The 26,211-nt window shown below is 43.4% G+C and overlaps 2 protein-coding genes across 2 annotated transcripts in view; both read left to right on the forward strand.

The window, feature by feature from the left end:
• The first annotated feature begins 994 nt into the window (after positions 1-994).
• Positions 995-6,949, forward strand: LOC118359360 (wee1-like protein kinase 1-A). The gene is made up of 9 exons (XM_035737903.2): positions 995-2,164; positions 2,710-2,921; positions 3,286-3,349; positions 3,530-3,702; positions 4,060-4,328; positions 4,555-4,742; positions 4,845-5,015; positions 5,405-5,550; positions 5,850-6,949. The coding sequence occupies exons 1-9, from the start codon at positions 1,670-1,672 to the stop codon at positions 6,004-6,006; spliced, it is 1,875 nt and encodes a 624-aa protein (XP_035593796.1). The 5' UTR covers positions 995-1,669; the 3' UTR covers positions 6,007-6,949.
• Positions 6,950-7,156: 207 nt separating this feature from the next.
• Positions 7,157-26,211, forward strand: part of LOC118359361 (switch-associated protein 70-like) — a 34,830-nt gene continuing 15,775 nt past the window's right edge. Inside the window, exons 1-7 of the mRNA XM_035737904.2 lie at positions 7,157-7,323; positions 8,484-8,624; positions 19,437-19,610; positions 21,851-22,078; positions 22,469-22,615; positions 23,236-23,344; positions 23,628-23,809. Of these exons, the coding sequence (XP_035593797.1) occupies positions 7,228-7,323; positions 8,484-8,624; positions 19,437-19,610; positions 21,851-22,078; positions 22,469-22,615; positions 23,236-23,344; positions 23,628-23,809 (1,077 nt within the window). The 5' untranslated portion in view covers positions 7,157-7,227. The remainder of the gene's footprint in view (positions 7,324-8,483; positions 8,625-19,436; positions 19,611-21,850; positions 22,079-22,468; positions 22,616-23,235; positions 23,345-23,627; positions 23,810-26,211) is intronic.

Raw genomic sequence — 26,211 nt, forward strand, 5'->3', positions numbered from 1 at the left:
ATGTGTATATATATATATATGTGTGTGTGTGTATACACACACATATGTATGTGTATGTGTATATATATATATATGTATGTGTGTGTGTATATATATGTATGTATATGTGTGTGTTTTGATAATTGAAGTCCTATGTGGATTTCATGTGCTCCTTCAGCCATTGGTGAGGACAGGATTATTTCTATTGTGCAACTGCAATGTACAGCTAACTCATTTTTTTTGTAATAAAAAGATGAATCACACAATATACTGTGTACATAAAGTTTGTTTGGGGAACAGAGAAAGACAGAACATCATGAACCCCTTGGTCCCATTACCTTACAGTTTTATTGAGACATGCATAGAACAACTACCACTATTAGTTAAATGTTGTGGACACAATCTTGAGATGTATAGATATTTTTATGATCTATTTTTAAGAACATTTTATCTTGCCGATTTATTGAAATTAAGGCTTGAAAGCCGATGGCAACAAGGTGTGTATGAGAATATTAAATTAAGAGCTATATCTAAACATTCAACTGAAAAATGTCATATTTAATGCCAAACATGAGTCATATAAAACTTGAAATGTAGATCAGTTCCGATAATGTATATACTACAGTAGTTGCATAGTAATTACGCGGATTCATGCAAATAGCCTATTGCATGCAGATCCATCCAAATACATATATACATATCTATATGGACAATTGTATGTCTACGATCAGTTAGAAGTTTAATACCAGGCCATTATGAACTATGTAAATAATTTACGATTTTTTTTACAAAAAAATTAACTTCGGCCTTGAAAGTAGCCCCATTAAACGGGTTTTTAATTTGATTGCTTCGCTTGGAACTTGATGAAAGATGATCATTCGCGCCAAATTGACGTTTCATCAAAGAGAATGTAAATGACGTAGCACTTACTGCAACGCCTATCTTTTAAACGCGCATGGTTCGCTCCAATTGGCTGAGGAGTAGATCATCTGACCAACGGTCGCGGGAAGCCCTTCACCATGCGCTTCATAACGATGCTCTGAGTTTCGCTAGATCAATCTATGTAAACATAGCTAGCCAATGATTTGTTGTGAAAATACACTTTTAGAGTTTGTAACGTTTTAAGATAACCAAGTCATTTCATTGCGAGTTTTTGGGATATTTTTTTTAGGTACCGCGACGGATTGAATGTTTTTCTATTCGCGCTGGGTTCTGGACAAGGGGTTGCAGTGCGCCACAGCCATTTTCCGGTACCTATAAGCTAACTTGGCTGGAGCTAGTAGGAGTGACGACGGCAGGGGCGTGTAGCTGGTTAGCTAACTGTACAGCTAGCGACACATCTTCGGAGCAAATTTATCAGATGAACATAAAGTTGCTTGAGATGTATGTTACAATTTGCGACCCGTCGTCAAGAGAAAGTGGTCGCTGAACATCAGGGAGATTTCGGTGGAAGTTTGACTTTTTTGTTGTTGCCATACTTCTCGTTTGCCAGGTAGCAGCGTCAACTTTGCTGCGTGGCTAGCCGAATGACTTGATATTACAAGCTACATTAAGTTATTTTACGGTGATTATATACATACTACAGTAGTTGCATAGTAAGTACGCGGATTAGCTAGCTAACAATTTGTTAACGTTACACCTTTAGCTATAAACGGACACTTTTTTTTTTAAAGCGATAGCCTGGTTTTAAATGAAAATGCAGAGTTACAGTTGCCGTCGTCGGCATGGAAGTTCATCTCCAAACGCCCGACCAATACGTCAGAAGTTACAGTTTACACCGAGCGATGAAGAGGATGACCCGATTGAGGACGGCAACAACAGCACAGGAGCAGAATCGGGCTTTACAGAACTGGACTCTCCAATGCATGAGCTACGGGACAGTGTCGATAAACGACTCGAACACAGCAGCCCTCTGAATCGGACTGGGGAACGCCGTGATGTTGAACTATGGGACGAAGAGGGATTCGGTTCTCCGTCTCACCTTCAGTCCCCCAGTAGCGTTATTTTCACGAAGGGGTCCCGGTCACCGCGGAAAAGCTCTCGGGTGTACGGCAATTCACCGGAGCGGTCATACATTCAGGACGATGGGGAAGGCTCGAGCTCACCTATTCCAGACTGCCCCGACACACCTCCACACAAAACCTTCAGAAAACTTCGCCTTTTTGATACTCCACACACACCAAAGGTTTGACCATTTGATCCAGAAAACCTCCAAGCTGTACCATACCAACAATTGGCTAATATTGTTTTGACAACATAGTTAATGCATTGTAGCATACTTAGCTAACATTTATGACGTAGTAATGATGCATGGCATTTTTGTAGTACTGTACAAAAGGCTGGCAGCATGACATAGTGACTCATTGAATCTGTACTTTTTAAAATGTTTTTAAAGGTAGCTTTTGTTGAATAATAGTAACCGCCCACTGACCTATTTTCAGTAGTGCTATACAATTATATAACCCAGCAGTCAGCCTTGCAAATTGAGTCATTGATTCGAAGTCTAGACTTTTTCATGGCTGGACATGCCCCCAGTTATCAACTCTGGAATCCTTGTCAACATCAATATTTTGCATTGATAGGCATATTTGTATACACTTTCACCTACATTTCACCTCAACTTTACCCAAATTAGTTATTTATATATGTGGTATTTCAGTTCATTAAGGGTATTTCATAATAGTTTGCTCTCTAAGTGTCTCAACATGTCTTGAATATTTTCATTTGCAGAGTTTGCTGAACAAAGCCAGAACTGCCAGCTCAGTGTCCTCAAGTAGGAGAGTGGCTCTCTTCAGGAATGTGGATTCCACAGGAAAATCTGGTCCAGACAGTAGGAGAAGCCAGACCCCTTTGGTCAACATCAACCCCTTCACCCCGGAAGCCCTTCTCATCCAGTCTACCACTCAACAGAAGAATAACAGGAAGAGGGCACACTGGAATGAGTATGTCACTCATTTACCCTGTCTTTATTTTAGCCAAATAAGTTAGTATTAGACTATCTAAACAGTTGAACTTAGTCCAATTTCAACAGACAACAATTGATCACTTATGTTTTTGTCCTTTCATTTGATACCTGGATGTGTCCATATGTCGGTACACACAGATTGTAACCCATTGTTATTGCTAGCTGGAATCGTTAAATCCGTTGACTAAGCATCAGTAAGGAAAAAGTCTGGCAGGAAACCAAGACAAGTCATGGTCACTAATGAACTCTGCCATGTGTGTGTGAAGGCCCCAGTGCTGCCCTCTGGTGGTTGGAATGTATGCTAACAAACTCTTTGTCTCGTTTTTTTTTTTTTTATTCAGCTCCTGTGGCGAGAACATGGAGGCGAGTGACGCTGAAACCGAAGAAATCATTCCTCCGCCAAAGGTAGTTATTTTCTAACCATCCTGATTTCTTTATAGCATTGCGATGAACTTGGTTCACTCGCAGGCATGTTATTCAGCAAAGCTCTCAACCTACACATATCCAGTTAGATGGATAACATAATCCAGATAACATTTAGTTAGACTATTGTGATTTTCTATTAAACCTCCTCTCCATCCTCAGAGAATCACCTTGATGGAGAGTAATATGAAGTCCAGATACGCCTGTGAGTTCCACCAGCTGGAGAAGGTCGGCTGCGGGGAGTATGGGGCCGTCTTCAAGTGTGTCAAAAGACTGGACGGCTGCATCTATGCTATCAAGCGTTCAAAGAAGCCCCTGGCAGGCTCTGTGGATGAGTAAGTTGGAGTTTCTATCTGAAACAGGAGCATGCTCTAAATATACTGATCCAGCCAGACATACGTTTTTTGTGCATATGGAACATTTCTGGAATCTTTTATTTCAGCTAATGAAACATGGGACCAACAGGTGTTGAGTTTATATTTTTGTTCAGTATATATTGTGTATGGGTACTCTTGCTGAAGCCAGTCTGACATCCTCCCTTTGTTGCTGTCACTATGTATTCCAACCAGACTTGGGAATAGTAGTCTATTCTCTAACGGTCCTTGAAATAATAAATAATGTTAGTTATCCTAACCACAGTTAACCAACTTGAAGAAATGCCTAATCTAACTACATCTGCGTTCCACCCATAGGCAGAACGCTCTTCGGGAGGTGTATGCCCATGCTGTGCTAGGCCAGCACCCCCACGTGGTTCGCTACTACTCAGCCTGGGCAGAGGATGACCATATGCTCATCCAGAACGAGTACTGCAACGGCGGCACCCTCTCAGATGTCACGGCCGAGAACTATCGGCGGCTCGGCTTCCTATCGGAACTGGAGCTGAAGGACCTGCTGCTGCAGGTGACTCGCGGCCTCAAGTACATCCACTCATCCTCGCTGGTCCACATGGACATCAAGCCTAGTAAGTACCACTGAGAGGTTGAAAAGCATGAACTTTAATGTCAGATGGGATTTGTAATAATGAAGTGGATGTTTAGTTAACAGTGGAGACGAGAGAAACCAGCACAGTTTGTTTTTTTAACTTTAAAAAAAGTCAGCTTAGTTTTTAACAGGAGGACATCTTGAAGTGTTTGTTTTTACTTAGTCATTGACAACAAAAATGAATTTGTGTATTGTCTCTCTTTCAGGCAATATTTTTATCTCACGCAAGACGGTGTGCAGTGTAGACGCATGTGATGAAGAGGAGGACGAAAAGGATGGACTGGCAACCAGTGTGGTATACAAAATAGGTGACCTTGGCCATGTGACGAGGGTGAACAATCCTCAAGTTGAAGAAGGCGATAGCAGGTTCCTGGCAAATGAAGTCCTCCAAGAGGTGAGTTTGCCTTGCCCCAGCTAAAGTATTATTATTCGGAAATCCAGGGTAATTCAAATTATTCTTTACAATGTTCCTAATCACGTCAAACTTTTCCTTCAGGACTACAGTAACTTGACGAAGGCGGACATCTTTGCCCTGGCCCTGACTGTTATCAGTGCCTCTGGGGCAGAGCCTCTGCCCACCAATGGGGAGAAGTGGCACGAGATCCGCCTGGGAAAACTGCCACCCATCCCACAAGTGCTCTCTCAGGAATTCCTGAGTCTACTCAAGGTAAGAACTTGATGTTACTATAAGCGTTTCCTTTGAAATGTGACCGGTTAATTTAAGAAGGTTAAGAAGGTTTTCTAAAAGCAGTCATTTTCCTATTGACCCTATACCTTTGCTTATAACACAGCATTGTTGAATACCAGTTTCTATTTGGCTAGAAGGGCATTTGAGAATTGTCATTATAACCAGATAATGGTACAGTTGGAAAATATGATTCTATGCCACTGCTGTTCACTGTCCTGTTATTGGACAAACTGATAAAGCTGTGTGATATTGAAAGATATACTGTTCATTTGAATTGTGCACTCAAAAATCAAGTGGCTGATGTTGGGCTATTTACATTTGCTAGTTTTCAGGGGTAACATTATTTTTAATTTTTTTCTCCCCTGCAGCTGATGATCCACCCTGACCCCACCAGGCGGCCGTCCACCTCTGACCTCATCAAGCACCCGGTGCTGTTGACTGCAGCTAGAATGACTGCTGATCAGCTCCGTGTGGAACTCAACGCAGAGAAGTTCAAGAATGCATTGCTTCAGAAGTAAGTACAGAATGGCACTGACACCAAGTGAAACAAGGATCTGATGTAGCCCCCCCCAGGCTGTTTTTGTAAACACTAAAGGCAGTGGTTAGCTAGTTGTTGCTCATGCTTTTACATAGTGAGCCAACCTACCCATAGTGTGACATTAATTGACGGCTAAGTGACATTGGAGATGTAGAAAAGGTGGGGCTTGTAAATTAGAGATTCACGGTATGGACTTTCGGTTTCATAATCTGTTTGTCTCATGGTGCAATGTTTCTTTCATGGTTGGTCTAACTGTTCTTCATTGCTTTCCCCAGGGAGCTGAAGTTGGCCCAGATTGCCAAAGCTGCTGCTGAGGATAAGGTTCTGTCCACAGACAGAGTCCTGACCCGTTCCACTGTCCAGCCCAACCCCAAAACCTCCAGACTCATCGGCAAGAAGATGAACCGCTCAATGAGCCTGACCATTTACTGAAATGCAGACACGTCCCTCCCCCAATGATGTTGGGACATGGACTGGAAAACTGATATCTAGGGAATCTGACTAGCTACGTATTCTGTTGGGTACAAGTGCTGAAAATGGACCCAATTTCCACTGGTCACAGGAGAGACTTCACTGTCAAACTCGGTGCTGTGGGTGGACCTTTCTTGTTGGACTCGGTCAAGACTGAGACTAGACATTGCCATACTCAATTAGTACTGACTTGTCAAATATTTGACCAGTAATTCTGGTAGTGGACATCTTGACAGAGACCAAGCATTCCTTAAGGTAGTTAATGTACCTTTTTTTTCTGTTTTGTTTTTGTCAGCCACAAGTCTAAGTAGATTGCAGAGGCTCTCCACTGTACTCCATGCACTTCCTTAAAAGCCTTGCTCTTTGATGGAGAGGGACACAGAGAAGCCCTCAGTGTGTGAATGTACCAGGCCACAGATGTGTGCACCTTACTGCCTGATTCCAGGCATCCGAGGGTCTGTCAGACAATGCTTTTAAGAGCACTTTGGAAGCAACGGGGAACTTGCCACATAACCTGCTGCTATTCATGTCTTTGTTCTACAGGGTTAATGGATTTTTCATTTTCCCATTATTCCCATTAGGGTAGTTTTAAATCATTGCACCCATTATCATATTTGGTGGACTATAACTGTGGACCATAACATTATTATTTTGTTTAAACTATCCACTATATATATTTCTTTTTTAAATGGATCATGCAATACATGTAAGAATGGTGTCTATCAAACCTGTTTTTCAAAAAAGTGCTTTTTTTTGCCAAAATTAAACATGAGTACAGCCTCCAACTTCCTCCAGCTTCAACCCTGCCTTTGTAGCATTAAATAAATCATTGTTCTGTAGGTTCTCCGTTTCTAACACTGTTATAGCCTGTACATTATATTTTAATAAATTCTTATCAAATTCATGCTGGTCTTCAAATTCATGTCATATTACATAAAGCCCTACATGACTGTATTACCCCCTTATCGCACACCTGGCACGTTGTAACCAATTCAGTTCAATGTGACTAATCTACTAGGTGTATTTTTACTAGCTGCCATGAGGAAATGAAGAACTAAAATGTGCGTTGACATTCTTGGACAAGCGTCTGGCAGCTTGTCACGTGACTGTCTCATTGTATCCTATTATGAGAAAAACGTTCCGCAACACGAGCTACTTTTAGTCAAGCAAGCAGCCATCTCAATGGCACTACGAGACGAACTTTTAAAGCCAATATGGCACGCGTTTACAGCGTTGGACCTGGACAAAAGTGGGAAAGTGTCCAAATCACAGTTAAAGGTATGGAATTATATTTACCTAGATAGTGTGTTTGTCAAACAACCCCGAGGCACGTCGTTCCCTTCATTATTAAAAAATTGCACGCATAAACTTTTTGAGCGTCCAAAAAGGTTGCAATCAAATTGAAGGCCGTCTGATTTTGGATGGATGATACTTAGCCCAAATCATTGTCTGCCTTCATATTACTACAGCAGACACGGTGCATGTCATAAGTCAATGTTTTTTTGTTTTTTTTACTGCTTGTGTATGGTTAAAGGGAACTTCTTGTTATGGCACACCTGTGGACGTTAACTGATTGTCGGAGTATTTTGTTTATTTTAACAGAATAATAAATAGTTGAGATGACGCTTTTGCTGACTAGATCTATAGCCTACCGTGCTTACTTCATAATCCACTTCATGTATGCCTACTATAACAGCCACTTCATCAATGTTAAGTGTTTGTCTAAGCAGCCTTACATTTAAACAGCATATATGCAGAGTTGTGTGTTTAGCTTGTTTATGGTCTAGTTTCATGAGAAGGGCACTTATCAGTACCATAGTGCTGAAATCATTCAGGGTAAAGTCACATAATTTGATGTGATTAATTCATAGTTGCACAAGGTGCAATTTCGAAATTGGGTTGTGCATCATCAGTTTTTCTATTGTCATGTCAGTCATTGCGTATTTTAGATCTATTTATAACTAGTTACATTTATAACTAGTTATAACTAGAAATGTCCAGAGCAACTAGCCCATGTCAGCTAGCTAACGTTTTTAGCTAGGTTTTATTTTTAGCCCATAGATTTTGTAGTAGATGTTCAAGTCACTCAAATATCACAAGAATACAAACGAGACATGGCAAAATGTATAGTATTGCAAGAAAATATGCTTTAAAACTGCAAAACGTACTTTGCACCCCGTGACAAAAGGTGTAGAATTGCAGGAGGGGGGGTGACGACGAGTTATTGTTTCCCGAAAGCTGGAAGGGGGGCCTCCAAGTGAAAAAGTTTCGTAACCACTGGTGTAGTTGACTAGGAACCTGTCCAGTGACTGATGTGTTCAACTCCTTCATTAAGTAGAAATGTATGCTGTTTGGGCGTTGTTGCTGCATTTAATATAACTATTGGCTCTGTGTAAACTGTGAAGTCCTGATAAGAAGTGATATTTTTGTCTTTGCAGGTGCTCTCGCATAACTTGTGCACTGTGATGAGGATCCCCCATGACCCGGTGGCCCTTGAAGAGCACTTCAAACATGACGACGTAGGCCCTGTCTCTACTCAGGGCTACATGCCCTACTTGAACAAGTTCATTTTGGACAAGGTGAGCCGCACATACAGTAATACTTAGAGTATATATATATGCCCCTCAATCATTCTCTCACTCACTGCTGTTTACATGTTTTATTGTTTTGTGATGAAGGGTCACTGAAGTCTAGGATAAAGATGACAAGGTTAGAATTCCTTTGCCTTAGTTTGAGATCTTCAATCTTGACTTCAGTAAATGCTAGTGATTCTATTGTTGGTCAAAATGAGTAATTATATTGAGAGTAAAGGATTCCTTTTCCAATGTCACAACATGGATACCATGGTGACAGATAGGCATTCCTTTGCCACTGTCATAAATATGATAATTCTTGTGTAATTAAATAAAATAAAAAAATGGTACCTTTATTTAACTAGGCAAGTCAGTTAAGAACACATTTTTTATTTACAATGACGGGCCTACCCCAGCCAAACCCTAACCCGGACAACGCTGGGCCAATTGTGCGCCGCCCTATTGGTCTCCCAATACAGCCTGGAATGGAACAAGGGTCTGTAGTGACGCCTCTAGCACTGAGATGCAGTGCCTTAGACCACTGCGCCACTCAGGAGCCCAGGTTTCTGCTGTCATAAAGGCTTACTATGGTGTCTGTGGATTTTTTCAGTGGTGTCAGAAAGAATTACTACAGCAAGACACCTTTGTTAATTTCACAGAGGGGAGCTTTTGGGACAGTTTTGTAGTTGTTGATTATATTAAAGGTTACCATGATGACAATTTGTAGGCTAATTCTTTTGAAATGTCACAGAGTTATCGTAAATGTTTTGGCATACTTATTTTCATACTTGTTGTTTTTCATGACATATAATTATTGTGTGTTCTAAACAATTACTACAGAATTTATTGTCATCAATGACAGTTTAAAATTAGAATGTTTTTGGCTAACCTTTGAAAATGTTCCTGGTAAGAACCCATTTTGGACTTGGTGTGCATTTCATAGTCTGGGATTTCCATTTGAAGGCAGATATCTACTGTTCAAGTGCTTCCTATGACACACACAAGGAAATAGATGACAAGGGATTTTACAACACACCTTACGGTACATTAGCCCATTCCATTCTCTGACGTGTTAATATATCTTCTCCTGTCACTTCCTCGAGCTCTCGTTCCTCTAATACAACAAAAAGGTTTCAGGAACCTAGATATGACATCATGGACAAACGTCAAGAGTCCCCACCCATGTGGATATGACCCTACCAAACAGGTCGGTAGCACCACCCCCACTCCCCAGGGAAACTCCATCCTAACAGTCGTGTGTGTGTGTCACCTTCTTCCTCCCTGACTCACTCCACTTGTCAGACAATTACAGTGACTCAGCCAGAGAGGCAATCAAGTCCATCGCTGACTATTCCACATAATTCCCCATTCAGCCATTTGGGACTCCGCAGTCACTCACTATGTGGAGCACATCATTCTTCCTAGCCAACTGACCCTGTAGAAACCTGGAATTTAATTTACCTTTATTTAACTAGGCAAGTCAGTTAAGAACAAATTCTTATTTTCAATGACGGCCTGTTCAGGGGCAGAACGACAGATTTGTAACTTGTCAGCTCGGGATTTGAACTTGCAACCTTCCGGTTCCTAGTCCAATGCTCTAACCACTAGGCTACCCTGCCGCCCCATGCATTGTTAATTGGGAGCTTAATTTGTTCCTCTTTTGTTAGAAGGGGAACAAAAGAAAGCAAGGTTACACAAACAACAGAGCACCAAAATAGTTCAAGGCTGTGAACATGTGACCTTCCATTAGTTAACATTTTTAAGGCTGCTGTGGCTGAATTATTTCCTCATTTCATGTCTTGCTAGTTCAACCACTGTCCATCCTAGTCTCGTCTAGACCTCAACATATTTCGATCTATGTTTCATAATAGAGTAACACATAGGCTCTATATCATATTGTACCTTGTTTGTAATTTCACAATTACTTTTGAATCACCTGTCCTCTGCCCTCGCGCTACAGTAACAACAGGCATCTCTGTGGTGTGACCGTTTGACGGTAGGAAGTTTCCGTCTGCTGGAGGGCCAAGGACAGTGATAAGACTGTTTGTAAACCTGTTTGGACATTCCACTGCAGAGAATACTAACGAGCATGTGTATCTGCAGTGGAGAGGCAGGACTGTGTGCTGGAGGGGCCTTGACAAGGCTCTCATTATTGAGGTGCAGAGAGTGGGAGAACGGCAGAGAGAGAGAGAGACCTCAGTCTGGACCAGCTTGTACAGAGCGAGAACGAGATGACCATGACACAACATTCTGAGGACAAAGAGAGAGCTGCTATTTCATAATAATGCCACTTTCACAACTTCTATTGCTCCTCCCTCCGCATCGTCTTTCTGCTTACCTCGCTGGTGTTACTGTGAAACTAAATTTCTCTTGAGTTATCTTTACTGTGAAATCTTTGACTCATCCAAAACAAACCACAGCTCTATAAATAGTGTCTGCTGATGTTGAAGGCAGACATGCCACACCTGTGTTTCCCCTTAGTTCATTGACCTGATTCTTACCTGGGCCACGTTCAATAGGCAAACTCTGTGGAAGGTTGCAATGAGAAATGTTATGACTTGACCTGACATTAAGCCCATTCTACATGTCAAAGAGTAATGTTTATTGTACATAATTTTAACTGAACGTTCCACAATGTTCTACCCTGCAGAACTCAGCCCTGTTGTAAAATATTCCCCCACCACCGCGTGAGGGGTCGGGAAATTAGAGACACATTGAACAAATTACTCAATAATAATAATAGCAGTATGCTATTATTTTGTATATATGTCATCTTATTATTGTGGATTTATACAACGGGTGGGTCTAATCCTGAATGCTGATTGGTTAAAACTGCATTCCAGGCGTTGTCTATTCCATAAGTTACCCACTGGCTAAATCTATTACGCTAAAATGTGTTTTACTCTGTTTACGCCATCCACCGAAAAGACACAGAAGAATTGAACAAGCTTCCTGTATGTTCTACCTGGAACTAATACATACGGCAGCAAATACACTGAGAAGATTCTTGTAATGTCTGAATTAAAGAGGTCGTAACATTAGACAGAAATGTTGCATGTATTATATAAAAAAACATACAAGAGTCATGTAAGCTAAGCCTTAGAAGGTCTCACAATACATGGGACACACAACTGTCTGATGTCATTGACACACTTATTGAAGAAAGAAGCATATCCCTTTGCGAGGAGGAGGCGCAAGAAGAGGAGGATTTGTCTGCTGTGAGGAGGATTTATCCGCTGTGAGGAGGAGCAAGAAGAAGAGGAGGAGCAGCAAGAGGAGGATGAAGGGGGAAATCAGAAGGAGCGGGAGGAGGAGAAACAGAGGCAGAGAGAAGGAGGAGGAATGAGTTTGATAGCAGCAGTGAATCTATTTTGAGATCCCTCAACAATCATTCTCACGGTAGTACATTGGTAGTAGTCAGTGACATGTCAAAGCTAAGCAGGACTGGGCTTGGTTAAAACTCTGTATGGGAGACCAAAGGCTGGAAGGGTGACCTGTAAATAAATCCACTGTCCAGTCAAATGTGCTGCCCAGCCTTAACCATGGAAACTCATACCTGAAAATGTAAACGTATACTGAACAAAAATGTAAACGCAACATGTAAAGTGTTGGTCCCATGTTTCATGAGTTGAAATAAAAGATCCCAGAAAATGTCCATACTCACAAAGTGCTTATTTCTCTCAAATTTGGTGCACAAATGTGTTTACATCCCTGTTAGTGAGCATTTCTCATTTGTCAGGTGGATGGATTATCAAGAAGCTGATTAAACAGCATGACCATTACACAGGTGCACCTTGTGCTGGGGCCAATGAAAGGCCAGTCTAAAATGTGCAGTTTGGTCACACAACACAATGCCACACAATGCAATTGGCATGCTGACTGCATGAAAGTCCACCAGAGCTGTTGACAGAGAATTGAATGTTCATTTCTCAACTATAAGCTACCTCCAACGTTCGTTTTAGACAACTTGGCAGTACATCCAACTGGCGTCACAACCGCAGACCACGTGTAGCCACACCAGCCTCCACATCCGGCCTCTTCACTTGAGGGATCATCTGAGACCAGCCACCCAGACAGCTGATGAAACTAGGTTTGCACAACCAAAGTATTTCGGCACAAACTGTCAGAAACTGTCTCAGCGAAGCTCATCTGCATGTTCATCGTCGTCACCAGCGTCTTGGCCATGTCTGCAGTTAGGCTCACCTTCAATGGCCACTGGTTTGCTGGAGAAATGTGCTCTTCACGGATGAATCCCGGTTTCAACTGTACCAGACAGATGTCAGACAGCGTGTAAATCGTTGTGTGGGCGAGCGGTTTGCTGATGTCAACGTTGTGAACAGAGTGCCCCATGGTGGCGGTGGTGTTATGGTATGGACAAGCATAAACTATGGACACAATTGCAATTTTATCAATGGCAATTTGAATGCACAGAGATAGCTTTATGAGATCCTGAGGCCCATTGTCGTGTCATTCATCCACCGCCATCACCTCATATTTCAGCATGATAATGGACGGCCTCATGTCTCTAGAATCTGTACATAATTCCTGGAAGCTGAAAATGTCCCACTTCTTCCATGGTCTGCATATTCACCAGTCACCCATTGAGCATGTTTGGGATGCTCTGGATCGACGCATACGACAGCGTGTTCCAGTTCCCCAATATCCAGCTACTTCGCACAGTCATTGAAGAGGAATGAGACAACATTCCACAGGCCACAATCAACAGCCTGATTAACTCAATGTGAAGGAGATGTTGCGCTGCATGAGGCAAATGGTGGTCACATCAGATACTGACTGGTTTTCTGATCCACACCCCTACCTTTTTTTTTTTAGGTATCTGTGACCAACAGATGCATATCTGTATTCCCAGTGATGTGAAATCCATAAATTAGAGCCTAAATAATTGATTTCAATTGTCTGCTTTCCTTATATGAACAGTAACCCAGTAAAATCTTTGAAATTGGTGCATGTTGCATTTATTTTTGTTCAGTGTAAATACAAATATTGTACTTTTTCATTTTTTTGTATCTGCATTCAGAAAGTATTCAGACCCCATCCCTTTTTCCACATTTTGTTACATTACAGCCTTATTCAAAAATGTTCCTACACACAATAATCTACATACCCCATAATGACAAAGTCAAAACAGGTTTTTAGCAATGTTAGCAAATGTATTGTTAATAAAAAAACATACCTTTTATTTATATATGTATTCAGATCCTTTGTTAGGAGACTTGAAATTGAGCTCAGGTGCATCCTGTTTCCATTGATCATCCTTGAGATGTTTCTTCAACTTGATTGGAGTCCACCTGTGGTAAATTCAATTGATTGGACATGATTTGGAAAGGCACACACCTGTCTATATAAGGTCCCACAGTTGACAGTGCATGTCAGAGCAAAAACCAAGCCATGAGGTTGAAGGAATTGTCTGTAGAGCGCCGAGATGACAGGATTGTGTAGAGGCACAGATCTGGGGAAGGGTAGCAAAAATGTCTGCAACATTGACGGTCCCCAAGTACACGGTGTTCTCTTATCATTCTGTTTTATTTAACTAGGCAAGTCAGTTAAGAATAAATTCTTATTTTACAATGACGGCCTACCCCGGTCAAACCCTCCCCTAACCCGGACGACACCCTATTAAATGGAAGAAGTTTGGAACCACCAAAACTCTTCCTAGAGCTGGCCGCCCGGCCAAACTGAGCAATCGGGGTAGAAGGGAGGGACCAAAAACCCGATGGTCATTCTAAGTGCTCCAGAGTTTCTCTGTGGAGATGGGAGAACCTTCCAGAAGGACAACCATCTCTGCAGCACCCCACCAATCAGGCCTTTATGGTAGAGTGGCCAGACAGAAGCCACTCCTCAGTAAAAGGCACACGATAGCCCGCTTGGAGTTTGCCAAAAGGCACCTAAAGACTCTCAGACCATGAGAAACAATATTCTCTGGTCTAATGAAACCAAGATTAAACTCTTTGGCCTGAATGTCAAGTGTCACATCTGGAGGAAGCCTGGCACCATCCCTGTGGTGAAGCATGGTGGTGGCAGCATCATGCTGTGGGCATGCTGTGGGCATGTTTTTCATTGGCAGGGACTGGGAGAGTAGTCAGGATCGAGGGATAGATGGATGGAGTGCAGAGAGATCCTTGATGAAAATCTGCCCCATAGCGCTCAGGACCTCAGACTGGGGTGAAGTTTCACCTTCCAACAGCACAACGACCCTAAGCACACAGCCAAGACAACGCAGGGACAAGTCTCTGAATGTCATTGAGTGACCCAGTCAGAGCCCAGAATTGAACCCGTTCGAACACCTCTGGAGAGATCTGAAAATAGCTGTGCAGTGACGCTCCCCATCCAACCCGACAGAGCTTGAGAGGATCTGCGGAGAAGAATGGGAGAAAATCCCCAATTACAGGTACGCCAAGCTTGTAGGGTCATACCCAAGAAGACCTGGCCAAGGCTTTCAACTCTGTCAATCACCACATTCTTATCGGCAGACTCAACAGCCTTGGTTTCGCAAATGATTGCCTCGCCTGGTTCACCAACTACTTCTCAGATAGAGTTCAGTGTGTCAAATCGGAGGGCCTGTTGTCTGGACCTCTGGCAGTCTCTATGGGGGTGCCACAGGGTTCAATTCTCGGGCCTACTCTCTTCTCCGTATACAGCAATGATGTCGCTCTTGCTGCTGTTGATTCTCTGATCCACCTCTACGCAGACAACACCATTCTGTATATAGACTTTTTCTACTGTATTATGTATGTTTGTTTATTCCATGTGTAACTCTGTTGTTGTTGTTTGTGTCAAACTGCTTTGCTTTATCTTGACCAGGTTGCAGTTGTAAATGAGAACTTGTTCTCAACTTGCCTACATGGTTAAATAAAGGTGAAATAAAAATGTTTAAAGACTCAAAGATAAAGGGTCTGAGTACTTATGTAAATGTGATATTTCAGTTTTCTATTTTTAATACATTTGCAAAAATATCTATAAACCTGTTTTTGCTTTGTCATTATGGGGTATTGTGATGTCATTATGGGGTATTGTGATGTCATTATGGGGTATTGTGATGTCATTATGGGGTATTGTGTGTAGATTGATGAGGGGCAAAAAACGATTTAATCCATTTTAGAATAAGGCTGTAATTTAACAAAATGTGGAAAATGTCTGAATACTTTCCGAATGCTCTGTGTATAAACAATGTGAAACCTATAAGGAAAACAATTATTTTGTAGAGGTTACAATGTCAGAACATACACTTTTCTTATAAAATTCCTAGATGACTCATAGGGTATGACATATTTGAGACAAACTATATCTTTGTAAGCAATTCACCATAATCATGTAGTGACTTGTGTATGTCACATGGCATAAGTTAACACACATACACTACTGACATATAACGTACAAAATCTTACCAGATGCTTTTAATCTTATTCTGCCCTACAAGATTCTTATTTGCTTTTCATGATTATTTTTCATATGGGAGGAGCATTTTCAGCTTTTTGTTTGTGGTCATTTTTGTCTTTCATCCAGATTAGGGTTAGATGTATTTCTTAAACACAACTAAAGATGTCTCCTTTATATATATTCTGCTTGCGTTTCAAAAGTCTGTTTCTCTGTTGATGCATCACTTGCTATTTGTAGATTGCTGATAATCATTATCTGGCCGATCTCTGTTGTGATTTAGCTGAGTTGAGTCAGGCATCTGTATAAACAGCTAAGTGTCATTCAACGTCCATTCAGCAAGCCATGAAACCCACTATCTCAGATGGTGTTCTGTAATCATTTCTGTAACAGATCAAATTAGCATGTCTTCCACATTTTGTGGAAATATAATTTAATCTCTGAGAAATTAAGCACATTTTTATATATTCTAATTCTAATATTGAAATATTCAATGAGTAAGACATGCCAAAGAAATAGTCAAGCCACACCCCATGCCAAATCCAACACCCATAGACTCCCCATGCCAAATCCAACACCCATAGACTCCCCATGTCAAATCCAACACCCATGGACTCCCCATGCCAAATCCAACACTCATGGACTCCCCATGCCAAATCCAACACCCATGGACTCCTCATGCCAAATCCAACACCCATGGACTCCCCATGCCAAATCCAACACCCATAGAATCCCCATGCCAAATCCAACACTCATGGACTCCCCATGCCAAATCCAACACCCATAGAATCCCCATGCCAAATCCAACACTCATGGACTCCCCATGCCAAATCCAACACCCATAGACTCCCCATGCCAAATCCAACACCCATAGACTCCCCATGCCAAATCCAACACCCATAGACTCCCCTGCCCCAATGCCAAATGCCAAACACCCATAGACTCCCCATGCCAAATCCAACACCCATGGACTCCCCATGCCAAATCCAACACCCATAGACTCCCCATGCCAAATCCAACACCCATAGACTCCCCATGCCAAATCCAACACCCATGGACTCCCCATGCCAAATCCAACACCCATAGACTGCCAAATCCCCATGCCAAATCCAACACCCAACACCCATGGACAACACCCCCCATGCCAAATCCAACACCCATAGACTCCCCATGCCAAATCCAACACCCATAGACTCCCCATGCCAAATCCAACACCCATAGACTCCCCATGCCAAATCCAACACCCATAGACTCCCCATGCCAAATCCAACACCCATAGACTCCCCATGCCAAATCCAACACCCATAGACTCCCCATGCCAAATCCAACACCCATGGACTCCCCATGCCAAATCCAACACCCATAGACTCCCCATGCCAAATCCAACACCCATAGACTCCCCATGCCAAATCCAACACCCATAGACTCCCCATGCCAAATCCAACACCCATAGACTCCCCATGCCAAATCCAACACCCATGGACTCCCCATGCCAAATCCAACACCCAGACTCCCATGCCCAACACCCATAGACTCCCCATGCCAAATCCAACACCCATGGACTCCCCATGCCAAATCCAACACTCATGGACTCCCATGCCAAATCCAACACCCATAGACCCCATGCCAAATCCAACACTCATGGACTCCCATGCCAAATCCAACACCCATAGACTCCCCATGCCAAATCCAACACCCATGGACAACACCCCCATGCCAAATCCAACACCCATAGACTCCCCATGCCAAATCCAACACCCATAGACTCCTCATGCCAAATCCAACACCCATAGACTCCCCATGCCAAATCCAACACCCATGGACTCCCCATGCCAAATCCAACACCCATAGACTCCTCATGCCAAATCCAACACCCATAGACTCCCCATGCCAAATCCAACACCCATAGACTCCACATGCCAAATCCAACACCCATAGACTCCCCATGCCAAATCCAACACCCATAGACTCCCCATGCCAAATCCAACACCCATGGACTCCCCATGCCAAATCCAACACTCATGGACTCCCCATGCCAAATCCAACACCCATAGAATCCCCATGCCAAATCCAACACTCATGGACTCCCCATGCCAAATCCAACACCCATAGACTCCCCATGCCAAATCCAACACCCATGGACTCCTCATGCCAAATCCAACACCCATGGACTCCCCATGCCAAATCCAACACCCATAGACTCCTCATGCCAAATCCAACACCCATAGACTCCCCATGCCAAATCCAACACCCATGGACTCCCCATGCCAAATCCAACACCCATGGACTCCCCATGCCTAATCCAACACCCATGGACTCCCCATGCCAAATCCAACACCCATAGACTCCCCATGCCTAATCCAACACCCATGGACTCCCCATGCCAAATCCAACACCCATGGACTCCCCATGCCAAATCCAACACCCATGGACTCCCCATGCCTAATCCAACACCCATGGACTCCCCATGCCAAATCCAACACCCATGGACTCCCCATGCCAAATCCAACACCCATGGACTCCCCATGCCAAATCCAACACCCATAGACTCCCCATGCCAAATCCAACACCCATGGACTCCCCATGCCAAATCCAACACCCATAGACTCCCCATGCCAAATCCAACACCCATGGACTCCTCATGCCAAATCCAACACCCATGGACTCCCCATGCCAAATCCAACACCCATAGACTCCCCATGCCAAATCCAACACTCATGGACTCCCCATGCCTAATCCAACACCCATGGACTCCCCATGCCTAATCCAACACCCATAGACTCCCCATGCCAAATCCACCCTAACAAGTAAACAGTAGGAGTTCTCTGTTTAACAAGTGGCATGGAGCTGCAGCTTGGACTATTGTTTCCATCTCCCCTAAATTCTCAGTGAATTTAATGTTGTTGTTTTTCCCTGTTCAGAGAAAATAGTAAATTAAGTTGTTAGGTTTATGTTCCATCCTGCATCCTGATATTACCTGGTGGTTCTGACCACTACATGATGCTGTTCCTGCTAATAGATGGTGCCATTGAACCCCCCCCCTCTAAATGTTAATGGAATCGTTCACCCAAATGACAAAATGACATATTGGTTTCCTTACCCTCTAATAATAGTGGCCAGGTCAACTGTTTACAAAAAGCAAAGTTTCTCCTCATTCTGTCCTATGAATTTGGTTTGAGTGTAGAGGTGGCAGGTTAGCCTAGTGGTTAGAGTCCTATGAATTTGGTTTGATTCATGTGTTAATCAAAGCTACACTGAATGTATGGTCTTCCATGCCATGTTTAACCTTAACTGTAGTATAAAGAGAAGAGTGAATATGTCCTGACTACAGTCAGCTTATTGTGCCTTTTGCTGTCTTTTTCTCATATGAAAAATGCTGGTCTTCAGCCAAGTGACCTGACCTGAGACGGTTCCTAATTGCAGGTACAGGACAACTTTGACCGGCAGGACTTTAACAGAATGTGCTGGACCCTGTGCGCCCGTAAGAACCTCAACAGAACCAACCTCCTCATCTCTGACGAAGACGCTTTCGAGATCTGGTGCATCTTCAACTTCCTGTCTGAAGAGAAATACCCACTGGCCATCGTCACTGAGGAGGTGAGATTGGACAGGGGTTGTGTTCATTGGGCACCAAACAGAGGAAAACCGACTGAAACAGGCAGGGACAGTCCAATAACAAATGCTCATTTCCATTTTCTGTTGTAAAAGGTTTTAAAACGTTTGTGTCAAGTGTCCCAATGAACATGACCTGGGCTCTAATGCTGGCACATTTAGCCCCAACATAAAACCTGACTTTGTGCGAAGTTTAGTTTGATTATTAACAGATCAGTTGTACAGATAATCAGTCTGAAACTCATGATATAACATTGTTTTCCTCTTCCGTATCAACGATACCTCTACCTCTGTCACAATAAGGGAGTAGGTTATAGGTAAAGAAGTATTGTTCAGATCCACTGTTATATTGTACTCCTTTGGGGAAAGGCCATCACCGTTGCCCAACAGCTCTCACAGAACAGGAAGTTAGCAGCTTGCTGTTAAATTACAACACGGCATGATTTATTATAAGGTCATTAATGGAAACTGTGTGTAGTTTCATATCATTATTGCTGTGAGGATTATTACTCCTTTTTATTATTCCATATAAACACATGTGGCAGGTAGCCTAGTGGTTAGAGTGTAGAGGTGGCAGGTAGCCTAGTGGTTAGAGTGTAGAGGTGGCAGGTAGCCTAGTGGTTGGAGTGTAGAGGTGGCAGGTAGCCTAGTGGTTAGAGTGTAGAGGTGGCAGGTAGCCTAGTGGTTAGAGTGTAGAGGTGGCAGGTAGCCTAGTGGTTAGAGTGTAGAGGTGGCAGGTAGCCTAGTGGTTGGAGTGTAGAGGTGGCAGGTAGCCTAGTGGTTAGAGTGTAGAGGTGGCAGGTAGCCTAGTGGTTAGAGTGTAGAGGTGGCAGGTAGCCTAGTGGTTGGAGTGTAGAGGTGGCAGGTAGCCTAGTGGTTGGAGTGTAGAGGTGGCAGTTAGCCTAGTGGTTAGAGTGTAGAGGTGGCAGGTAGCCTAGTGGTTAGAGTGTAGAGGTGGCAGGTAGCCTAGTGGTTGGAGTGTAGAGGTGGCAGTTAGCCTAGTGGTTAGAGTGTAGAGGTGGCAGGTAGCCTAGTGGTTAGAGTGTAGAGGTGGCAGGTAGCCTAGTGGTTGGAGTGTAGAGGTGGCAGTTAGCCTAGTGGTTAGAGTGTAGAGGTGGCAGGTAGCCTAGTGGTTAGAGTGTAGAGGTGGCAGTTAGCCTAGTGGTTAGAGTGTAGAGGTGGCAGGTAGCCTAGTGGTTAGAGTGTAGAGGTGGCAGGTAGTCTAGTGGTTAGAGTGTAGAGGTGGCAGTTAGCCTAGTGGTTAGAGTGTAGAGGTGGCAGTTAGCCTAGTGGTTGGAGTGTAGAGGTGGCAGGTAGCCTAGTGGTTAGAGTGTAGAGGTGGCAGGTAGCCTAGTGGTTAGAGTGTAGAGGTGGCAGGTAGCCTAGTGGTTGGAGTGTAGAGGTGGCAGTTAGCCTAGTGGTTAGAGTGTAGAGGTGGCAGGTAGCCTAGTGGTTAGAGTGTAGAGGTGGCAGTTAGCCTAGTGGTTAGAGTGTAGAGGTGGCAGGTAGCCTAGTGGTTAGAGTGTAGAGGTGGCAGGTAGTCTAGTGGTTAGAGTGTAGAGGTGGCAGTTAGCCTAGTGGTTAGAGTGTAGAGGTGGCAGTTAGCCTAGTGGTTAGAGTGTAGAGGTGGCAGGTAGCCTAGTGGTTAGAGTGTAGAGGTGGCAGGTAGCCTAGTGGTTAGAGTGTAGAGGTGGCAGGTAGTCTAGTGGTTAGTGTAGAGGTGGCAGGTAGCCTAGTGGTTAGAGTGTAGAGATGGCAGGTCGCCTAGTGGTTAGAGTGTAGAGGTGGCAGGTAGTCTAGTGGTTAGAGTGTAGAGGTGGCAGGTAGCTTAGTGGTTAGAGTGTAGAGGTGGCAAGTAGCCTAGTGGTTAGAGACTTGGGCCATTAACTGGAAGGTTGCTGGATCGAATCCCCGAGCTGACAAGGTAAAAATCTGTAGTTCTGCCCAAGAACAAGGCAACAACCCACTGTTCCCCGGGCGCTGGAGACGTGGACGTCGATTAAGGCAGCCCCCTGCACCTCTCTGATTCAGAGGGGTTGGGTTAAATGCAGAAGACACATTTCAGTTGAATACATTCAGTTGGACAACTGACTAGGTATCCCCTTTCCCTACTGTAACATACAGATTGTGTCACTTCAAAGGAAGTATGGGTATTTTCTTTGTTGGTGTGTGGGTATGCTGACCTGTCTGTGTACTCACCTGTGTTTCTTCCTCACCTCGGTCAGATCAAGTACTTCCTGCGCAAGTTGACAGAGGCCATGGGTGGCAGTTGGGTGGAGGAGCGCTTTGAGGACTACAAGCGAGAGCTGAGCATCAAGCAGCAGAGTCTGAGTGCCTGGGAGCTCATCACTCTGGTGGGCACGGGCACCTTCAGCAAGGGCGTGGACCGCCAGACCCTCTCCATGGGCATCACCGAGGTCTTCCACGAGCTCATCCTTGATGTATTCAAACAGGTTGGCACCAGACCCATTTCTATCTCCATATCTTGGCACGATGTTGACATCAACCACATTATCGTCCTCCATGTGACCGTGATTGATGGATAGTGTTGACCCGTGTTATGTACTAGCAATACTGTAGCATGGAGTGAGCTTTTAAACACAGCACACCAAAGCGATGGTCAGTCGAGTGCAGTAGGGAGCCATGTTATAGGGACAACATGAATATTGACAATTAGAATCTCATATGCAACACCACAAACTAATCGTGTTGGCCGTGCAGTGGTCAACTAAGCAGTTAATGGGATGGCTCCTGTCAGTTTATCTCAACACAGATATTAACACAAACCGACAGATACATTTAAAATTTAAAAAAGACAAACATACTGTATTCTCTTGATGCAGGGCTACATGATGAAAAAGGGCCACAAGAGGAAGAACTGGACAGAGCGCTGGTTCCTCCTGAGGCCCAACTCCATGTCCTACTACGTGAGCGAGGACCTGGCTGAGAAGAAGGGCGACATCGTGCTGAATGCAAACTGCTGTGTCGAGGCAAGGAACACTAAACAACAACAAACAAGGCTCATACATTAATTTGACACCTTAACCTAACTAGTAATATACACTGAGTGTATAAAACATTAGAAACACCTTCCTAATATTGAGTTGCAGCCCCTCAGAAAAGCCTCAATTTGTCAGGGCATGGATTCTACAAGGTGTCGAAAGCGTTCCACAGGGATGCTGGCCCATGTTGACTCCAATGATTCCCACAGTTGTCTCGAGTTGGCTGGATGTCCTTTGGGCTGTGGACCATTCTTGACACGGGAAACTGTTGAGCGTGAAAAACCCTGCAGCATTGCAGTTCTTGACACAAACTGGTGTGCCTGCCTAGCACCTATTACCATACCTCGTTCAAAGACACTTAAATATTTTGTCTTGCCCATTCAACCTCTGAATTGCACACAATCCATGTTGCAATTGTCTCAATGCTTAAAAATCTCCTCCCCTTCATCTTCACTGATTGAAGTGGATTTAAAATGTGACATCAATAAGGGATCATAGTGTTCACCTGGATAGTCTATGTCATGGAAGGAGCTGGTGTTCCTCATGTTTTGTATACTCAGTGTACGTTGGTGAAAGAGTGACATTTATTTCATAATTTGTCTTTGCAGTCGTTACCAGATAAGGAAGGAAAGAAGTGCCTGTTCTATGTCAAATGCTCTGACAAAAGCTACGAGATCAACGCTTCGGATAAGAAGAGGAAACAGGAATGGATTCAGGGTAGGACAATTCTCTCACAGTGTAATTGATCTCCTTTTAGTATTATGGAAAGCATGGATTGGACATTTAGACTTGGTTGATAGATATATGTACGGGGGGTGTTCAGCAGAGCACAACATTGTAGAATGTTCAGATATGAATATGTTATGTAGAATAGACATGCATCTCTGAAATGATGTGGAATAAGGAATCGCATCAGCTTTACTCATCATATTTCTATCTGCAACGTGCCACAACGTTTCCTTGGAACTGACCCGTCTGGTATGTCTCCTCTCCATCTCAGCCATCCAGATGTGTCTCAGTCTGCTGCAGTTGGGACGGACAGTGCCGCACCGCGAGTCCCTTCAGAAGCGGCGGGATTTGAGGCAGAAACAGCAAGCGGAGCAGGAGGAGCTGGAGCTTAGGATGAGAGAGCTGCAGACGGCCAACGAGAACAAGCAGCACCAACTGGAGGCCTTGAGGAAGGTGAGCCCAGCCAGCCCACTCACAACGGTCAAAGTCCTCCCTTTGCTACTATGCCTTTTTCACACTACTGAGCTGAGCTAGACTGTGCTGGCCTAGTTATGCATCAACAATGTGAAGAGAGAACATCCAAGCCAGCACAGTAAGGTGGTGTGAATGGTTCTTAGATTGTTAGTGAAGTTATACTCATGACTTCTAGTTAGTCTGTTTGCTGGAACACCCATAACAGTGGGAAAAAAGTGGGAAGTCAGAGGGAAAGTGTTTCTCTATACAGATGTAAGATCTTACTTTGATTACTATTTTGTTGCTTAAAAATGTCCTGCACTGCAGGACATGCAGAGGAGCTTCATGATTTACATAAATTCACTGAAAACCCGCACTAACACACAGTTATACTAACAGCAGGGGAGAGTGGGGTAAATTGAGCAACCCTTGTTGTTAGGAAATCATACACCAAATGTATAATTTTACCAAATATTTAGGAAGAGGTCTGTGAAGGAAAAAAACACGTGAAAAAGTGGTCCACTAAAAATATTTTCACCAAGTCAAATGTATTTTTCGTGATGCTTGTAAATAAACCAAAGTAGATGATTTTAAAATTGTTCGATACAGTGCCTTCAGAAAGTATTGATCAAATCAAACTTCATTTGCCACATGCAAATACAACAAGTGTAGACTTTACATTGGGGGTGGTGTGTGTCAATGTAAATTGTCCGGTGGCGATTTTTATGAATTGTTCAGCAGTCTTACTCTTTTGATCCTCGACATGGCGCTCCGGTACCGCTTGCCTTGCGGTAGCAGAGAAAACAGTCTATGACTTGGGTGACTGGAGTCTCTGACAATTTTATGGGCTTTCCTCTGACACCGCCTATTATATACAGTTGAAGTCGGAAGTTTACATACACCTTAGCCAAATACATTTAAACTGTTTTAAACAATTCCTGACATTTAGTCATGGTAAATATTCCCTGTCTTAGGTCAGTTAGGATCACCACTTTATTTTAAGAATGTGAAATGTCAGAACAATAGTAGAGAGAATGATTTATTTCAACTTTTATTTCAATTAGTATTTGGTAGCATTGCCTTTAAATTGTTTAACTTGGGTCAAACGTTGCGGGTAGCTTTCCACAAGCTTCCCACAATAAGTTGGGTGAAATTTGGCCCATTCCTCCTGACAGAGCTGGTGTAACTGAGTCAAGTTGTAGGCCTCCTTCCTCGCACACACTTTTTCAGTTCTGCCCCAAAATTGTCTATAGGTTTCAGGTCAGGACTTTCTGATGGCCACTCCAATACCTTGACTTTGTTGTCCTTAAGCCATTTTGCCACAACTTTGGAATTATGCTTGGGGACATTATCCATTTGGAAGTCCCATTTGCGACCAAGCATTAACTTCCTGACAGATGTCTTGAGATGTTGCTTCAATATATCCACGTAATTGCCCTGCCCCATGATGCCATGTATTTTGTGAAGCGCACCAGTCCCTCCTGCAGCAAAGCACCCCTACAACATGATGCTGCCACCCCCATGCTTCACAGTTGGGATGGTGTTCTTCGGCTTGCAAGCATCCCCCTTTTTCCTCCAAACATAACAATGGTCATTATAGCCAAAGAGTTCTATTTTTGTTTCTTCAGACCAGAGGACATTTCTCCAAACAGTATGACCATTGTCCCCTTGTGCAGTTGCAAACCGTAGTCTGGCTTTTTTATGGCAGTTTTGGAGCAGTGGCTTCTTCCTTACTGAGCAGCCTTTCAGGTTACGTCGATATAGGACTCGTTTTACTGTGGATATAGATACTTTTGTACCTGTTTCCTCCAGCATCTTCACACGGTCCTTTGCTGTTCTGGGATTAATTTGCAATTTTTGCACTAAAGAACGCGTCTCCTTCCAGAGCGGTATGACGGCTGTGTGGTCCCATGGTGTTTATACATGCGTACTATTGTTTGTACAGATGAACGTGGTACCTTCAGTTATTTGGAAATTGCTCCCAAGGATGAAGAAGACATGTGGAGGTCTACAATTTCTTTCTGTTGGTCTTGGCTGATTTCTTTTGATTTTCCCATGATGTGAAGCACAGGCACTGAGTTTGAAGGTAGGCCTTGAAATACATCCACAGGTACACCTCCAATTGACTCAAATTATGTCAATTTGCCTATCAGAAGCTTCTAAAGCTATGACATAATTTTCTGGAATTTCCAAGCTGTTTAAAGGCACAGTCAACCTAGTGTATGTAAACTTCTGACCCACTGGAATTGTGATACAGTGAATTATAAGTGAAATAATCTGTCTGTAAACAATTGTTGTAAAAATGAGTTGTGTCATGCACAAAGTAGTCCTAACCGACTTGCCAAAACTATAGTTTGTTGGCAAGAAATTTGTGGAGTGGTTGAAAAAACGAGTTTTAATGA

Source organism: Oncorhynchus keta, chromosome 26 (assembly GCF_023373465.1).
Source record: "Oncorhynchus keta strain PuntledgeMale-10-30-2019 chromosome 26, Oket_V2, whole genome shotgun sequence".
Classification (NCBI taxonomy): domain Eukaryota; kingdom Metazoa; phylum Chordata; class Actinopteri; order Salmoniformes; family Salmonidae; genus Oncorhynchus; species Oncorhynchus keta.